This window comes from Rissa tridactyla, chromosome 18 (assembly GCF_028500815.1).
Source record: "Rissa tridactyla isolate bRisTri1 chromosome 18, bRisTri1.patW.cur.20221130, whole genome shotgun sequence".
Taxonomy (NCBI): domain Eukaryota; kingdom Metazoa; phylum Chordata; class Aves; order Charadriiformes; family Laridae; genus Rissa; species Rissa tridactyla.
The window spans coordinates 5,373,141-5,390,578 of NC_071483.1; the positions used below are offsets into that span (position 1 = coordinate 5,373,141).

General features: G+C 56.7%; 1 protein-coding gene across 1 annotated transcript; it reads right to left on the bottom strand.

The window, feature by feature from the left end:
- Positions 1-2,448: 2,448 nt before the first annotated feature.
- Positions 2,449-12,836, bottom strand: MECR (mitochondrial trans-2-enoyl-CoA reductase). The gene is made up of 10 exons (XM_054223902.1): positions 12,640-12,836; positions 8,830-8,927; positions 8,336-8,467; positions 6,284-6,427; positions 6,092-6,194; positions 5,740-5,842; positions 5,373-5,446; positions 4,881-4,941; positions 4,374-4,446; positions 2,449-3,677 (listed from the first exon to the last, which is right to left on the bottom strand). The coding sequence occupies exons 1-10, from the start codon at positions 12,768-12,770 to the stop codon at positions 3,514-3,516; spliced, it is 1,083 nt and encodes a 360-aa protein (XP_054079877.1). The 5' UTR covers positions 12,771-12,836; the 3' UTR covers positions 2,449-3,513.
- Between the last annotated feature and the right edge of the window lie 4,602 nt (positions 12,837-17,438).

The window sequence follows — 17,438 nt, forward strand, 5'->3', positions numbered from 1 at the left end:
GCTCATTTGACAAGCAGAGTTAAATTTAATTATTTATTCCTCCGTGCCCTGGTGTAGGAGTAAGCGCTCGGGAACATTTTGTGAAGAGAGTTCTCTGAAGCTTGTTAGATTTTATTGCCGAGTCAAATAAACAACGGGGATAAAAGCTTTGCATTAATTTTTCTGGTTTCTGTCATGCTTAACAGTGCTCTTAACGAGCACGAAGTCCTTTTCTGGCTTTCTTTTCCCCCCAGTTTATTCGTTGATCAAGAAAGCATTGGGGCACGCGAGGCTGCCTCCAATGCCGGCGGATTTGCTGAGGGATAATAAAAATAAAAAATATTGGGGGTTCAGTAGCGATGGGAGATGCGGGCAAGGGCTTTATCAGGGATTATATTTTGTGGGCTTCTTGCTTTGCTCTTCCCTAAGGGAGGTGTGAGCACGAGGGGTTACGGGGGGGGGGGATAAAATGGCTTTAATACATCCAGGCAAATTTAGCTGCTAACGCGGATGATGAGTTTTAATTTCAAAGTGGTTTGCTCTTCCAAAAAGCAAAGGCAGTTGGCAGAGGAGCCCCCCTCCAACTTTGAGCAACGTCCCTGCCCTGCCACCCTTCTCCTCACCCCCCCGCACCCAGAAAATGCATAGAAATGAAGGTAGGATGCTGAACTCCCCCTTTTCACACCCCAAAAGCAGAGTTTTTGGGAGCAAGACTTTCCCTTGCAGCAGGAATTTTACGTATTGGTGTTTTCCTCCCCTCCGGGGAGGGAAATGTGCCGCTTGCAGCTCTTCCCTGCTGTCGGCAAACGGCCGCGGTGGAGCAGAGCGGCTGTTCCCTGCCCTTCACCGACGATACTCAAAAAGTCCCTACGGGAAAGAAAAAATATTGCATCGACTCCGAAATTGCGGGATGCTCAGCTGGAGGATGGCATTGCACCCTGCTGCACCGTGGCCGTGCAAGAATGAACCGAAATCCTTGGTCTGAGCTGGTGCACCAGTTTATTCCAGTTGCAGGATGTATTTAGGCGACGTTTCACTTCTAAAGCCATCCTACAGAGCAGCACGCGGAGCCTGCCGAAAGCCGAGAGCATCGCCTGGGTACAGGGACAGCCACCACAGAAGCAGCGCTGCTGAAATCACACAGCGGGGCTTATTCCATACGAGAGCGAATAGACATTTCTGTACATGGGGAAAGGGCCCAGGGAAAAAACTTCCCGTCTGGGCCACTCTGACGCCCAACGCTGCAGCCTTCCCCCTCCCTCCCTGGGCACCAACTCCCAGGGCAACGGGACACAGCCCTGCCCTCGCAGGACACACCGAATGCAAATACAGTTGGAGTCGCTTCTGGGCTCAAAACCAAGAATCGTAGAATGGTCTGTGTTGGAAGGGACCTTTCAGATCACCGAGTCCAACCATCACCCCAACACTGCCAAAGCCACCACTACCCCGTGTCCCTCAGCACCACGTCTGCTCGGCTTCTAAATCCCTCCAGGGATGGCGACTCCACCGCTGCCCTGGGCAGCCTGTTCCAACGCTTGACAACCCTTTCCGTGAAGAAATTTTTCCCAATGTCCATCCTAAACCTCCCCTGGCGCAACTCGAGGCCGTTTCCTCTTGTCCCATGGCCTGTTCCTTGGGAGAAGAGCCCGACCCCCCCTGGCTGCCCCCTCCTTTCAGGGAGCTGTAGAGAGCGAGAAGGTCTCCCCTCGGCCTCCTCTTCTCCAGGCTGAACACCCCCAGCTCCCTCAGCCGCTCCTCACCAGACTCGTGCTCCAGACCCCTCACCAGCTCCGTTGCCCTTCTCTGGACACGCTCCAGCCCCTCAAGGTCTTTTTTTGTGGTGAGGGGCCCAAAACTGGACACAGCCCTCGAGGTGGGGCTTCACCAGTGCCCAGTACCGGGGGACGGTCACTGCCCCAGTCCCGCTGGCCACACTGTTCCCGACACAGGCCAGGATGCTCTTGGCCACCTTGGCACACTGCTGGCTCGTGTTCAGCCGGCTGTCAACCAACACCCCCAGGTCCTTTTCCACCAGGCAGCTCTCCAGCCGCTCTGCCCCCTGCCTGTGGCTGTTGTTGTGGGGTTGTTGTGGGCTGGGGGTCATGGGGTTGTTGTGACCCAAGTGCAGGACCCGGCCCTTGGCCTTGTTGAACCTCCCATGAGTGGCCTCGGCCCATGGACCCAGCCCATCCCTCCCTTCAGCCATGCTGCTTGTGGGCCCGACGCGCGCTAACGGGGCAGAACCACATCCACCCTGCAGGTGCTTTTGGCAGGACGCTAATTACTTACGTGAAATTGTAATTAAAGCTATACAGGATGGGGAAAAAAAAAAAAAAAAAAAAATATCGCTGGGACTTAGGCCAGGCAGCGGGGGAGCCCGACCGTGGGGTTTGGCCGTCCTCGATGGCGCCCACCCCCTGCCCACTCTCACGCGCCCGACTGAGCACAGGAACGTTTATTGGCAGCATCTTAAAAAAAATAGAGGTGTATTAGACATTGATTTCCAAGAGGTTCTCATCACAATCAGTAGTGGCAGCGGGAACAGCAGCAAATCTGAATTCAAGTCCAGGTATTATAGAAAGCCCCCTTTGCCCTGCACGTGTCTGGCTGGGTGAGTCCTGTCCCCACCTCAAATGCCACCCCCCCCAGCCTGTCCCCAAGGGGACAATGGCATCTGCGGTGTCTTACAGCTCCGGCTAGGGTGGCAGTGCTGGCTGGTACTTGGGAACTTGGCGTTTCCTTTTTTCCTTTTGCTGTTTGAACTAGTTTTTGAGCTGAAGTGATGCCAAGGGCTGGAAAAGCCCTTTGTGCCCTTGTCCTCCAGCCTGCCCGGGTGTCCCCTGCCCTCGGCCTGCCAGCATCGCATGGGCTGGGCAGGGAAAAAATTAAAAAAAACCAACCAAACAAACAAAAAAACCCTTTAAAAATTCGGTTTTTCTCTGCCATTCAATGTGGGGAGTGTCCCCAGCCCAGGGGCACTTGGCTGCTGAACTTGGAGGGGGACAGACGGAGGTGGCTCAGAGGCTGCAGCAGCACAGGGGACACGGTGCCGGCTGGGAGCAGGACAGTGAGCAGCCCCAGGCTACCCTGCAAAGTCACCCGAAAGCAGCCAAAACTCACCCGTAGGGACAACGCAAAGAGCAGAACACCACCGAGAGCTGCTAAGCAAGGCGGAAGGCAGCGGCGCAGCTCCCCCAGAACCCAAAAACCACACACTCGAGGGGGGAACTGCAGCTCTTTTGACACCCTGAGCCGAGCCAGCTGCCGGCCCTGGGCTCCCTGAGACTTCTCTGGCTCCCAAACTCACCCCAGCTCAAGCACAGCCTCCCTCCAGAAGCAACTACATGCACTACCATCCATGCAAAGCTGCAGAGGCTTTTAAAACTTTCAGTGGGCACCCAAAAGTTTCAAAAAAAAAAAAAAAAAAATCAAAATCACAATCAATGGGTCTGGAGGTTTTTCCCTCCCCCTCTAAACACCTCTTGTCTGCGGACAAGGCAGCAAGGGACAACTCGGCTGCGGTGGAGCTGCAGGTCAGAGGAGGAGGATCTGCTTGGAGGAGGTGAAGGGCTTCATGGACGCCTCCAGCGCTGCCTTGTAGTCCTGGAGCGGGACCTCGGTGCAGGCCGGTGCGGTGAGCTGGCCCCTCTGGATGAGCTGGCACAGGGCGTCCATCATGCCAGCCAGGCTCTCCTGGTCTGCAAGGGAAGGAGGGAGCTCTCACCACCCCAGAGCCAGGTCACCGCCATCGACCGTCCCCGGGCAAACACCCGCCTGAAGCCATAGAGGGCCTGGGGACGCCGGGGTGCGCTGTGCTCCCAGCTCAGGCCCGTGGGACAGGGCATGGTAGCACACAGTGGTCACTGCACGAGCTACATCGCCCAGCATCTGTGTTTCAGCTGCCCTGAGGACTATTAGCACTCATGACACAAGTAAGAGCAAAGAGGACACCACCAGCGTGGTGACTGGGCACTGAATCATAGAATGGTTCGGGTTAGAAGGGACCTTAAAGACCATCTAGTTCCAAGCCCCTGCCCTGGGCCGGGACACCTCCCACCAGACCAGATCATAGAACGGTCGAGGTTGGAAGGGACCTTTCACATCATCGAGTCCAACCATCACCCCAACACTGCCAAAGCCACCACTACCCCATGTCCCTCAGCACCACGTCTGCCCGGCTTTTAAACACCTCCAGGGATGGTGACTCCACCACTGCCCTGGGCAGCCTGTTCCAATGCTTGACAGCCCTTTCCGTGAAGAAATTTTTCCCTAATATCCATCCTAAACCTTCCCTGGCGCAACTTGAGGCTGTTTCCTCTTGTCCCATGGCCTGTTCCTTGGGAGAAGAGACCGATCCCACACCGGTGCCGTCCCCCAGCACCCATGGCGCTCACCCTGCGCGTGGTCCTTCCTCCACTGCGTCATCCAGAAGCCACGGAGCCGCACGTCCCGGAAGATGAAGGCGCTCTGCGGAGAGAGGCAGTCACACACCTGGCTGAGACCTGTGTGTCCCCGCAGTGTGACAGCGGCGGAAGGGGGCAACGAGGCTCCTCGCCCCTTCGTTAGCACTCTCGTTAGTGAGTCAGGGCACAGCGGGATGCGGAGATGCGACTCCGGGGTGTGAAGTCAGGGCAGGTTTGATGCTCGGTGTCTGCAGGGCTGTTTCCCTGCTGGGATTCCACAGCAGCCCAAATCCTCCACAAATAAAGCCAAGAGACCCGCACCAGGATGCAAAGCAGCTCATCCCATAACAGAGCCAGTTGGTTCCAAATAAAGCTTGGAGTCTCTGAATTTGCAGGCAGGGGAGAGCCAAGCTCCTGCGATGCCAAGGGGACGGGGACATCAGCAGTGGGCCACGGGGCCATGCCCCGAGGGAAATCACGAGCATCTCCGATACTCACCACAGGCACCATCACGGGCTGCTTTGCCATCCCCCCGTAGGTGACCATGGTCCCTTTGGGCCTGGAAGAGGAAGGTGGTATTTGGTTACCGGTCCCCAATGTGCAGCTTTGACCTTGCAACCTCTCCATCCGCTGTCCCCAAACCCACCGTTGGGGCTATTTTCTCACCCATGCACCATTTGCTGAGTTTGTGGCTAACCACACCAGAGTTATAGCTGGCCAGGACCTGGTGGACCTTCATAACTGGACCTCAGCTGCCTCCAGCCACCGGCAGCGCTTGAGACACACAGTGATGATGTCTCAAGTCACTGCTATTTTCCAAAACCACTTCTTCTCCACTCATCTCCCCTCTTCAAAACTTTGATGATGACCAACACCAGCTAATGACATCCCAGGCCACCTCTTGCACCCTGGGGACTCTGGAGCAGGACCCACCCCCTACCGGCTACTGCCCCCAAGCCCGTGCCCAAGCCACCATCCAGCCAAACTTACTGCAGGTGCCGCAGCATCTCCGTTGTGCTTTTGCCTCCGACACAGTTCAGGGCGAGCCGGGGCTTCGGGATGCTCTGCAAGAGTTTAGGAAGAAGATTCCCAAATTTGAAGGCTCCTTTTGAGGACAGGACCGTGGTTCTTGAGGGAGCAACTGCCTTAACCTCAACATTTACCTGGGGGCAGCTGAGTCATAGAGCTAAAATCTATGATCTGGCCCTTGTGGTAGCAGCAAAAGCCCTCAAAGTTCTGGGGTTAAATCCTGATCTAGAGAGATTTGTCCTTCCCACCATCCTTGAACCTTCCCACGCTGCACTGAACTGCAGGGACAGCCCCAGATGGTTCCCCGGTGGGGTCAGCATTGAGGTACCTTAAATAGATCTTTCATCTCTGGCTTTCTCAGCATCTCCTCCGTGATGACGTGGTCTGCGCCCAGGGCCACCAGCCTCTCCACCAGCTTTGGGAGATCAGGTCTGGAGGAGAGGAAAAAATAAAGGACTCGATGAGCCAGCAAGCAGAGGGTCACCTTCTCCTCTCTGCTGCTCAGATGGAGCTCAGGGACAACAGGGCAGAGGCTGGAGGACACCTTGGAGGAGCAAATGGGAGAAAATCCTAGGTTGGATGGGCAGGACAACCACCTCCTGCCCCCCCGCCAGCCTCCAGCCCATGCTGAGGGCAGCTCCTGCCCCACAGGGGACCTTCTCCTGTCCCAGGGGACTCACCTGTCCCTCACCACGTTGATGGTCTTGATGCCGAAGGCTTTAGCGATCTGGATAACAGCCTGGCCCACACCGCTGTTGGCGGCGTTCTGGATGACAGAGTCGCCTGGGTATAAATCAATCCAGATTTTCATTGAGGGAGAGACCGGCAAATCCACCTGGATTCCTCCTCCCCCGGCCCCAGCAAAGCCGTACCCGGCGCCAGGTTCTGGAAGTCAGTCAGCATGCGGTACGCCGTGCAGGGGTTGACGCTGAGGGTGGCGGCGCTCAGCACCGGGATGTCACCGGGCACCTTCAGCAGCGTCTCCTCCGGGAACACCCCATGCGTCCGCCACGTCCCTGGGGCACCGGCAGCATCGCGGGCAGGAAGGGGGACAAGGAAAGGAAAACGTTAAGATTCCTCAACTCACGCCATAATCTTAACACCGGTCACGGCGGCATCACCGTCTGAATCCTGGAGAGTGAATTATGAAATATGGGTATGGCCAAAGTATTGCGAGAGGCAGCATGGATCCCCCGCTGCCCGCCGAGGTCTATCACCCAGCAAAGCCTAATCATTTTCCCAAGGGATAACGGGACCGGGGCTCCCCGGGCGCAGGGAGTGTGTGCAGAGCTAATGGAAATACTCCCCGTCCTACGGATGAGCCCATATATTCAAAACCATTTTACTTAGATTTAGTCCCTCTATATTTATATCCAATTTAACCCCCCATCATCCTTTTTTTTTTCCCCTTTCTTAACGTTTAAAAATATCACATTTGGATCTTAACTAGATAGTTTTCCTTCTCCCATTAAGAAGAAATAGGCAAAGAACAAGCTGTTAACGCTAAACCAGAACCGACAATTGTTCTGGCCATTGGCGTTTTGGAGGAACACCAGAGACATTTGTTGGAAAATAAATTCCCATGCTTTCCCATCAGAGCGCTATTAAGGAGAAAACTGTAATGAGATACAACCACGACCTCGCACAGGTTAAATGCTTTATCCTGGGACTTTAACACTTAAAGCTTCTTTAAGCAGATGCGACAAAACGCGGTTGTTTCCCCGAGAGGCACAGATTGCTGCGATGCTTTATAACGGCACAGAAGCCCCATAAAGGGTCTATGCTATAGAAAAGGAGATTATTTCTAAATTCGAGTTGAGCATAAGCTACCGCTCCTCTTGCAAGTGCTTTGGGTTTTTCCCTGGGGAACCCCATCCTTCCCCGGAGTCTCCCCTGCATCTGCAGAGGACCAGCACCATCCCTTGCCGTGGCTGGGGATCAGGTACCAAGCTTGCTTTAAAGAAAACCAACCAAACAAAACCAAACACCCCCAAAAACCCCATTACAAATAAAAATATGTGGTGGAAATAATACAACTTAAACCAAGATATAGACTGGTTTGGGTTGGAAGGGACCTTTAAAGGCCACCTAGTCCAACCCACCTGCAATCAGCAGGGACATCTTCACCCAGACCAGGTTGCTCCAAGCCCCGTCCAACCTGGCCTGGAATGTCTCCAGGGATGGGGCATCTCCCACCTCTCTGGGCAACCTGGGCCAGTGTCTCACCACCCCCAGCGCAAAAAATCTCTCCTTATATCCAGACTGAATCTCCTCTCTATTAGTTTAAAGCCATCACCCCATGCCCTATCGCTACAGGCCCTGCTAAAAAGTTGGTCCTCATCCTTCCTGGAGCCCCTTTAGGTACTGAAAGGCCACTCTAAGGTCTTCCCGGAGCCTCCTCTTCTTCAGGCTGAGAGAGAAGGTAAATGAAGATGCCTTTGTGCACTCCAGAAGTTATCCCGATGCTTCTTGTCTGAGACAATCCACCCATTACATTTATGATTAGGCTAATAAGGCGCTGAATAGGTTCCAACTAAATAGGTTCCGCTGCTTCCTTCACCCAACATTCTCTAATGGAGCTTTTTCTTTTCCCCATTTGAAGTCACATCCGATTAGAAGTAATTCCTGTAAGCAGGAGACGCACGTGGCTCTCCCCGCACCCAGCAAAGACGGTGCTTTGGGGAGCAGCAGTTTTGCTCCGGGAACCCCAAAATCTTCGCCCCAGCTCCCCCAGCACCGGTTCACGTGAGGGCATGACCATGGGTTTGCTCTCTGCTCTGCCATGGAGCTTGGGCAACTCCTGGTGGGCTCAAGCATCCCAAAAATGCCCTGGGAAGGGGCTTCGTGGGTGGTGGGATGCAGAGGAGGACCTGGCCGGTGAGCAAGGATGCGGCGGTGCCGAGGACACCGGGGTACGTACTCACCGAGTCCGGTGCTCGCCGGGATGACCCGGTCCCCGGGTTTCAGAGCCGCCACGCACCGCCCGACCTCCAGCACTTCTCCGACGCCTTCGTTCCCTCCCACGGCCGGCAGCGGGGAGAGGATGGGGTAGGTCCCTGCCGGGAAGCCGGAGGTGAGCTGTGGAGCCCGTCACACCCCAGACCTCCCCATCCCAGGAGTCACCTCCGAACCCCGCGGGACCCCCCTACCCAAGAATTAATATGCAAAAAAGATGCACCCGGCAAATTGTAGAGCCATAGAATGGTCTATGTTGGAAGGGAACTTTAAGATCATTGAGTCAACCATCAACCTAACGCTGCCAAAGCCACCACTACCCCATGTCCCTCAGCACCACGTCTGCCCGGCTTTTAAATCCCTCCAGGGATGGCGACTCCACCGCTGCCCTGGGCAGCCTGTTCCAACGCTTGACAACCTTTTCGGTGAAGAAAGTTTTCCTAATATCCAATCTAAACGTTACCTTGGATCATATTGATGTCGGCGGGATTGATGGGGGCCGCCAACATCTTGACATGGACATCGGAGTCCCCCAGCTTGGCCAGCTCAAGGTCTTTTAGTCTGAAGAGGGAGACACAAAGGAAAAATACATGAATACAGGCTTGGCTGAGGTCTTCTGCACCTGGGTGGTCACCTGCACCTGGAAAGAGATGCCTGTATCACCTACGCGACATGTCAGACTTCAAATCAACAGCACCATACTCCCTACCTCCTCTGTATCACTGTAGCCTGGTCGCCTCCAGCAAAGAAACCCAACAGCCAAATTAGATGACCCCATCGAGACTCTTCTATCCCCAGGGAGCAGCAGGTAGCGATGCCCGTATCCATCCCTAAACCTCACACCCTTTGCCGGGGTTAGGAACAAACCCTAAATACTCTTTGTCCTGAAAAAAGCCCCATCCAAGAGGGACGATGCCCCCGACGCCTTTCCCACCAGGCTGCGTTAAACGCGATGACGATGCTCTCGCACCGACGGAAAAGCGGCGCTGGGTAACTGAGCTCGTCTCAGATGCATCCTCCCCGCCTTCGCGGTCCCACGGGAATCGCAATATAAAACTTTGGGGATACCTTGGGTTTTGCAAAGGGAGGGAAAAGCCTCTCCAGAAAACCCAGCAGCACCACGGCACAGACCAGGGGGAAGGAGGATCCGGGGGCTCGATGACTGCCTGTGTGCCGGCTCCCCGCCAGGGCAAACCCAGCCCGCCGTGCCCGTTCGCCAGATGAGGCCGATTTTAATGAGGTGGGGGCTCTGCACAGGCTCCCCATTTTTCAGAGTGGTCATTTGCTGCAATTACACGCTGCTAAATAACGCGTCATGAAGAACAGCACGCCGAATTTCTTTTCGTGGCTTAGCCTTGTGCTGGCAAAGGAGGTTCCTCCTTTCTTCCTCCAAGCTGCCCAGATGGTTTGGGGATGACTCCAAGGGTTGAATTAAACAGCACCGTGTGTGCGTCAGGGGGCTTTCAGCACACGGGAATTCGCACCGCCGGCTGTAGCTCCGGCTCTAGGTCCTACATAGGCTCCAGCAATGGTTTTGGGTGACGGCATCAGGCTCCAGCTCTTGATTTCAGCAGCAGCCACCCAAACAGAAAGCCCCCAGCCCCAAGCCTTGCTGAGCATCCCTGTTATCCGGGAGCATCCCTGTCATCCAAGAGCATCCCTCCCCAAGCACCGAAATCCTCCGTCTGCATCACGCAAATCCCGCTCCACCATCACGCTGAGGGGGGGTCCTGACCCCGCACCCCCATCTCGGGGGCAGGGCTCTGGCTTCTGCAAGTATCTCCCTCTCCTAATTAGCAATTAGGACAGTGAGACACGAGGGAGGCTCCCAGGAGGGTTCAAAAACCTCACTTGGTGAGTTTAGCACCGGCAAAGTGCAGGATACGGCCTCGCAGCTGCTGAGTACGACCGAGAGTCCTGACTTTGGCGGATTTTGCTCAAACCCATGCGTTTTTTTGGCCAAGTTATGAATTACGAAGCCAGGTGTGCGTCTAACACCCAGGCAGGAGGCAGCCTCCATCCTCTTTAAGGTTTAAAAAAATTCAAAAAAAAAAAAAAAAAATCGGCGCCATCCGGATGCACTGCCGTCGATGGGTGCCCGCACCTCTGGCCCCCAGCTACACTGTTTCCACACTGTATATATTCTTCCGCCTTGTAAGGCAGCAAATTAAATCATTTGGGGGGTTGCCACCCTCTGCGTGTCTAATTAAACTCCTTTGTTTTTCTTAAATAAGGTTAAATGTTGGGGTTAAAGTCAACACCACGCAGCACCTCCGCGCAGCGCCAGCCCTGCGCCAGCACCTTGGCCATGAACCCGCTGCTCAGATTTCCATCCCAGTTAAAAAAACCCAAAAAACAAAAAAACGAGATTTGTATTAGATGGACGGATTTTTGATGCAGGCTTCTAAAAGCCAACCCTCCGCCCCCCCATCAAAATCCCGCGTCGCCAAGCGAAGCAACGCTCACTAATGTTAAGAAATTCAGCAAGTTGCGTAAAAAAAAAAAAAAACCAAACCAAAACAAAAAAAAAGGCATCATTTCATCTGGCCGGGGGGATTTACGGCTCGTCCTGCCCCGCTTTAGCGTTACGGGAACACGGATATTTTCAGAAATCTGCAAAAAAAAGAGAAGTCACAAAGCGCAAAGCCCGGCCCTTGCACAAGCGATGGGGCGAGGGCAGCAAATCTCGGGAGCCCTCGGCGGGGACAAGCACCGTTGCACAATTAAATAGTCATAAGAAAAAGCAATCATCCGCGCCCCAGAAAATCCCCCGGGAATTCGGGGTCTGGATGCACCCGGATGATGTATGGGCTCCTCCTGCATTTCTAGGGGTGACCTGAGCTGGTTCGAGGGGGGCAGCAAGTCCTTGAGGTCTCCTCCCTTAAAAAAAAAAAAAAAAGGCATAAAATTCACCAAAATGTCACTTTGTGTGGCTTTTTGGACATTTTAGGACAATCCCACCAGCCGCTGTCCCCAAAAAACGCTCGTGACGCCGGTCTGGTCCCATAATTGGGACCTCAAAGAGAACCCCCATCGGTGCCACGCAACCGAGGACGAAGCAGGGGCGCAGCGATGCCGGGGGGGTCGGGCCTCCCCGTTATCCCACCAAAATTAAGCAAGAACGGGCTTCCTGGGGAAAAACACGTGGTTTCCAGCCAAGGTTTTCAGCTTGAAGGAGCGGGTGCAGGCGGGTGGGGGACGGGAAGGCAGCCCCCCCCCCTACCCTGGCATCCACCTGAGACCGTGGCACCCTGTGGGATGCGGGAAATGGGGGCACCCCCCGGGTCTCCCGCCTGCTTGGGAGCCTCCGAGCGCCCGTGGCGCTGCCCTGGGGGTCCTGCGGGGAGCTGCACCCCAGCCCCCCCAGGGTGGGCAACTGCCCCACCGCGCCCCCACTCCGCAACTATCCCCCCCACGGCACTGCATCCCTACCCCAGCCTTGCCCCTACACCTGCACCCCCAGCTCTGCCCCCACCCCTGCACCCCCTGCTGCAATGCGCCCCAGTATAACCCCCCCAGATTTGCACCCCCCTGCAACGCACCCCTATTTTTGCTCCCACCCTATACCCGCACCCCCTACTGCGATACAGCCCAGTACAGCCCCCCCCATACTTGCACCCCCTACATCTGCACCCCCACCTTTGCCCCCACCCCATTCCTGCCCCCCCCCGCTGCAATGCACACCAGTATAGCCCCCCCTGCACCCCCACCCCATACTCGTACCCCCAGAAATGCACCCCTATTCTTGCCCCCACCCCATTCCTGGTCCCCCACTGCAATGCACCCCCAGTATAGCACCCCCCCATACTTCCACCCCCCGGCAACGCACCCCCAGCTTCACCCCCACCCCATTCCTGCCCCCCCTGCTGTAATGCACCCCAGTATAGCCCCCCCCGTTCCTGCACCCCCCAGAAACGCACCCCCAGTATATCTCCCCCCACTCACACCCCTTGCAATGTGCCCCCAGCTTTACCCCCACCCCATTCCTGCCCCCCCCCCCCGCAACGCACCCCGGTACAGCCCCCCCCTTTACTTGCACCCCCTGCAACGCACCCCAATTTTTGCCCCCACCCTATAGCTGCCCCCCCCACTGCAATGCACCCCAGTATAGACCCCCCCATACCTGCACCCCCCAGCAATGCACCGCTATTTTTGCCCCTACCCCATTCCTGCCCCCCCCCCACTGCAACGCACCCCGGTACAGCCCCCCCATACCCGCCCCCACACCCCTCCCCATAGCCGGCAGTGCCCCCCCACCCCGGTCCCCCCTTACTCCACGACGGCGGCGGGCTCCCCGTGCCGCCCGTAGACCAGTCCCCGCGGGGGGGGTCCCGCCGCACCCGACCGCGCCCGCACGGGGGGGACCCGCGCCCCGCGCAGCGCCCGCGCCGCCGCCCGCTGCATCCCGGACCCTCCCGGCCCGTCCCGTCCCGGCTCGGTCGGTCCCGGCTCGTCCCGTCCCGCTTGATCCCGGCGCGGCCACCAGCGGCGTCACGCGGGAGGCCCCGCCCCCCGCCGGGTCGGCCCCGCCCCCTTCCGCCTTAAGGCGGCCCGGCCACATCTGCCGTGAGCCGGCGCGGTCTCTGCGGACCCGGCCGGGATCCTGCTGCCGGGGTGTTCATCCCCAAACCATCCTAAATATCACAGGAATTGCAAGGGCATGGAGCGACAGGACGAGGGGCAATGGTTTAAACTAGAGCAGGGCAGGGTTAGATCAGCCATTGGGAAGAAGTTCTTTCCACTGAGGCTGGTGAGACACTGGCCCAGGTTGCCCAGAGAGGGGGTGGAGGCCCCATCCCTGGAGACATTCAAGGCCAGGCTGGATGAGGCTCTGAGCAACCTGCTCTAGTTACAGATGTCCCTGCTGGCTGCAGGGGGTTGGACTGGGTGGCCTTTAGAGGTCCCTTCCAACCCAACACAGTCTATGGTTCTGTGATTCCCAGAATGGTTCGGGTTGGAAGGGACCTTAAAGCCCACCCAGTGCCACCCCCTGCCCTGGGCAGGGACACCTCCCACCAGCCCAGGTTGCTCCAAGCCCCGGCCAACCTGGCCTTGAACCCCTCCAGGGATGGGGCAGCCACAGCTTCTCTGGGCAACCTGGGCCAGGGGCTCACCGCCCTCACAGCCAAGAATTTCTTCTCAATATCTCATCTAAATCTCCCCTCTTGCAGCGTAAAACCGTTCCCCCTGGTCCCACGGCTCCCCTCCCTGATCCAGAGTCCCTCCCCATCTCTCCTGGAGCCCCTTTAGGGACTGGAAGGGGCTGGAAGGTCTCCCCGGAGCCTTCTCTTCTCCAGGCTGAACCCCCCCAGCTCTCTCAGCCTGTCCCCACAGCAGAGGGGCTCCAGCCCTCCCAGCATCTCCGGGGCGTCCTCTGGCCCCGCTCCAACAGCTCCGTGTCCTTCTGCTGTTGGTGCCCCAGCGCTGGAGGCAGCACTGCGGTGCGGGGGGGGGCTCCCCAGAGCGGAGCAGAGTGTATATAATGTATTAGAGAACATACGACGTGCGCTGGGCCACACCAGCCCAGAGGCCTCGGTGGTGGGTGCAGGAACATCCCACGGAACCCAGGCAACCGGGTGCTTGGGTCTCGGTGCGCGTGATGAGACGTTTGGGGGACAAAAGACCCTTTTTCTCTGCTTTGTGAACCACCCTGGAAGGGGCATGTGTGCCGCCGTGGGCAGGGAAAGCCGCCCAGCAAACGTTCATCAGATGATTATTTAAAACAACAGATGCCTGACGCGGGCGGCGAGGAAAAAAAAATAATAATCCTAATAGTAATTTAATTCAATCTTTTGTATAATTGTCTTGAAGGAAATGTCTCATTTATTCTCCCAATTACAACCGATTAGATCGGAGGGAAAAAAGCGAAGCGAAGACGCCTGCCTCACCGATCGACCTGTCACAGCAGAACAAACAGTGGGCTTTAAAAATAATTTTTTCTTCCATGTAGAGATTGGACTTCTCCGACGGGGTGGTGGGAGCAGCTCAATAAATCCTGCTTTCCTCATCGCAGTCCGCTGCTACGTGCAATTAGCCGATTCCTTCGTTAAGAGCATCCCTCCCCGTGCCAGCCCGGGGTTGGGGGGGGGGTTGTGGCTACACCCAGCGACCGTCTGGTATTTTATTCCCCTAAAATTGCTTTGCGATCAAACGATGTCCCTGTGAGAAGTTACTGGGCTCCTAGCCAGCAGATCTCCCGTCCCTCCTCCGTGCCCTCCCCAAACTGTCCCCGTGCTGGTGACAAGGTGGGCGCAGACCCCGGGGGGGCACCCAAAAGGAGCCGGGGGACTACAGCAGGGGGACCTCAGACCCCAACGACCCGTCTCTAAGGCTGAAGTCACCTGAAACGAAAGATCACAATCAACTTGCTCGATATTTCGTGGCGTTTTTTTTAAGAAAAAAGGAAAACGTTTTTTTTGGGGGGTGTGAATTCGCGTGAGTGGGAGGCTTGAGACGAAGGAAAAGTCCAGTTTGGGGAAAAAAAAATCCTATTAAAGGTGCTGATGGGGATTTTTCTGCCTCCCTGCTGCTCTGGGGGAGGATTTGGGACCGCTTGGGGGAGGATTTGGGACTGCTTTGGGGAGGGCTGGGCTCGGCGCGGCCCAGGGTGGCAGAGAGAAAAAGAACTTTTGTCACCAACCTCTGCTATAAAACGTTTGGGCGTCGCTTGTAACAGGAGTGGGTGGAAAAGTCTTCAGGCCCCCGTGGGATCGGCGAGTTAATCCTCGCTGACAAACGCCCCCGCAAACACCCCCCCCGCGCGCCCAGCCGACGGTGCCGCAGAGCACCGGCACCGCTCGTGACACTGGTTGCCCTCTCCGGGCAGGATGGGACGACTGGAGGAGCTGGATGGAGGGACAGGGTGGGACCGGGGCGACGTCCACCCTCCGGGAGCCAAATCCGTCATGGGAGGAGGTCGGCCGGATCCTGATGTGTGGCATCCTCGGGCCACCTCCATCGTGGGGTGGCAACTAATTCCGTAGAGACGTTTCTATTGTATTAAATTCAATACGGCATTAAAAAATGAATGGATAGGAGCCCTGGGGCAGCAAAGGCAGGATCAACTTGCCAGCCCTTGGGTTGCTGGAGCTGGTTTCCAGCCCTCCGCGCGGATAAAACCTCACTGCATGGATAAAAATCCCACTCCGGGGACCCAGCCCCGCTCCCCGAGGTCAGGGCGATGGCGGCCGTGGGGTGCAGAGGGGAATTAGACGGATTTCAAACCCCCTTTTCCTGCTCGAGCTCGCAGCACCTCCTGTTATTCAACACGAATCACGGGGAAGGCTGGATTTCCCCCCGGCTCTTGCAGCTGCCGGGGATGCCCCATCCCTGCACCGAGTTTGGCAGGGCTCAGAGCAACCCCAGGGGCACTGGTGGCAAAGCTTTTCCTATTTCGGTGGGACCCTGAGCACATCCGTGTCCTGGAAGCCTCTTTATTCCTGGGGAGGAACGCTCCTTGGGGGGGCTGAGCAGGGTGCGCAGCCATCGCCGGGGCGGCTGGCCGCTTCAAATCAGCGCTTTAATCTAATCCCAGCAATAAAATGATGGGATTTTCGTAACGCAGCCTCGAAAACCGCAGCGTTCCGAGGACGCCGGGAGCGCTTGAGATTTCTGCCGGCGGGGCTGCGGGCACGGCGGAGGGTGCTGGCCAGGCCCGTGAGCCCGTGGGCGGGGAGACGTGGGGGCCCACGCTCCGCACCGCGCGGCAAAGGGTTAAGAACTAATTACGCCAGGCAAATGAGATGCCTTTCCATACCCTGTGAAACGTATGCATTCGCAAATCGGGGCTGGCAGACAATTTATGATTATTTTGTTAATGTTTCTCCTGTAACAAGCACCGTTTCCTGGTGATTAATGGCTACTTCATCTCCTGAAATTGCACTTTTTGGGATTTTTTTTTTTGCGGGGGAGAGAGATGCACGAAAATCCACTTTGCAGCTGAGGGGTCGGGAGTGGGTGGGGAGAGGAGGAAGCGCAGACGGGTCCCCAGCCCCCGGCGCCGCGGTGGGTGCTCCGGAGGGGGGAAGGAGGGATGCTCCCCGCTCCCCTCTGCCTTAAGATCCTCTATCGTTAATGAGCTATGATTTAGCGCAGCCGTTGATTCATTGGAGTTGTTCACGGCTGGAACGCAAAAGTGCTGCCGACGAGGTGGGTTTATTCTGGCAAACATGGGGATCCCCCCGCCCGGAACCTGGGGGGACGCGGGGATGGGTGGGAGCAAGCGCCCACAAGAGCTGGTGACACCAGGGTGACATTTGCTGTGTTTTCGTCCCTAAAACTTCCAGACCTGTTGAAGACAGAGAATTTATCCCCCGATTTACAAGGACGAGTTGAGCCCAGCGGGTTCAGCCCGACCCCGGCAGATCTCCTGCGTGCGGCGCTGCCTCCGGCCGCCCTGGCGCTTAATCAAGTTAATGTGGAATTATTAATTAGCTGCTTACAAGATCGACGTGCTTTTTAATTAAGGACAATATTAATCTATTGCCTCTTCCCTTTTCGGGGGAGAAATTGAAGGTGCGTCTGCTTCGGTCAGGAATAATTAAGAAAGCCAAGGCTGGAGAGCTTGGCTTATAGGGGGGCTTCTTTGGGGGGATGCTCCGTGTTGTGTCCCGGTGGCTTTCCCAGGGCGGCCAGATGTGGTCCCAGAACTGCTGGAACCCCCCCACCCCGGAGACCCGGCACCCTTGCTGGTGTTTCGGGTGGGGATGCTGGGCTGGGACGCCAGGACCGGGACGCACCAGGAGGACACGGCTTGTAAAACAATCTGCCAAATAATTCCCGTTTTCAAGTGGAGAAAGGGATGCTCGGGGACGTCCTGCGGGGGAAGGAGGTGGATGGGCTGCATGGTCCCACCGAGCACCGAGCTTCCGTCTCCGCCAGCTGCTTCTTCCTCTTATCACCTGCAGCCACCGTCCCGTCCTCCTCTTGTGCCCACCGTAGGGTCCTGCGGCCAGGCTCATCCCCGCCACATGGTTTTTATAAGTTTTAGGTACAACTCAGCTCTTATTTTCCCATTTTGAGCCCTTTTTACCCCAAACCCAGCAGCACTGACAGAGCCCCGTTGCTCTGACA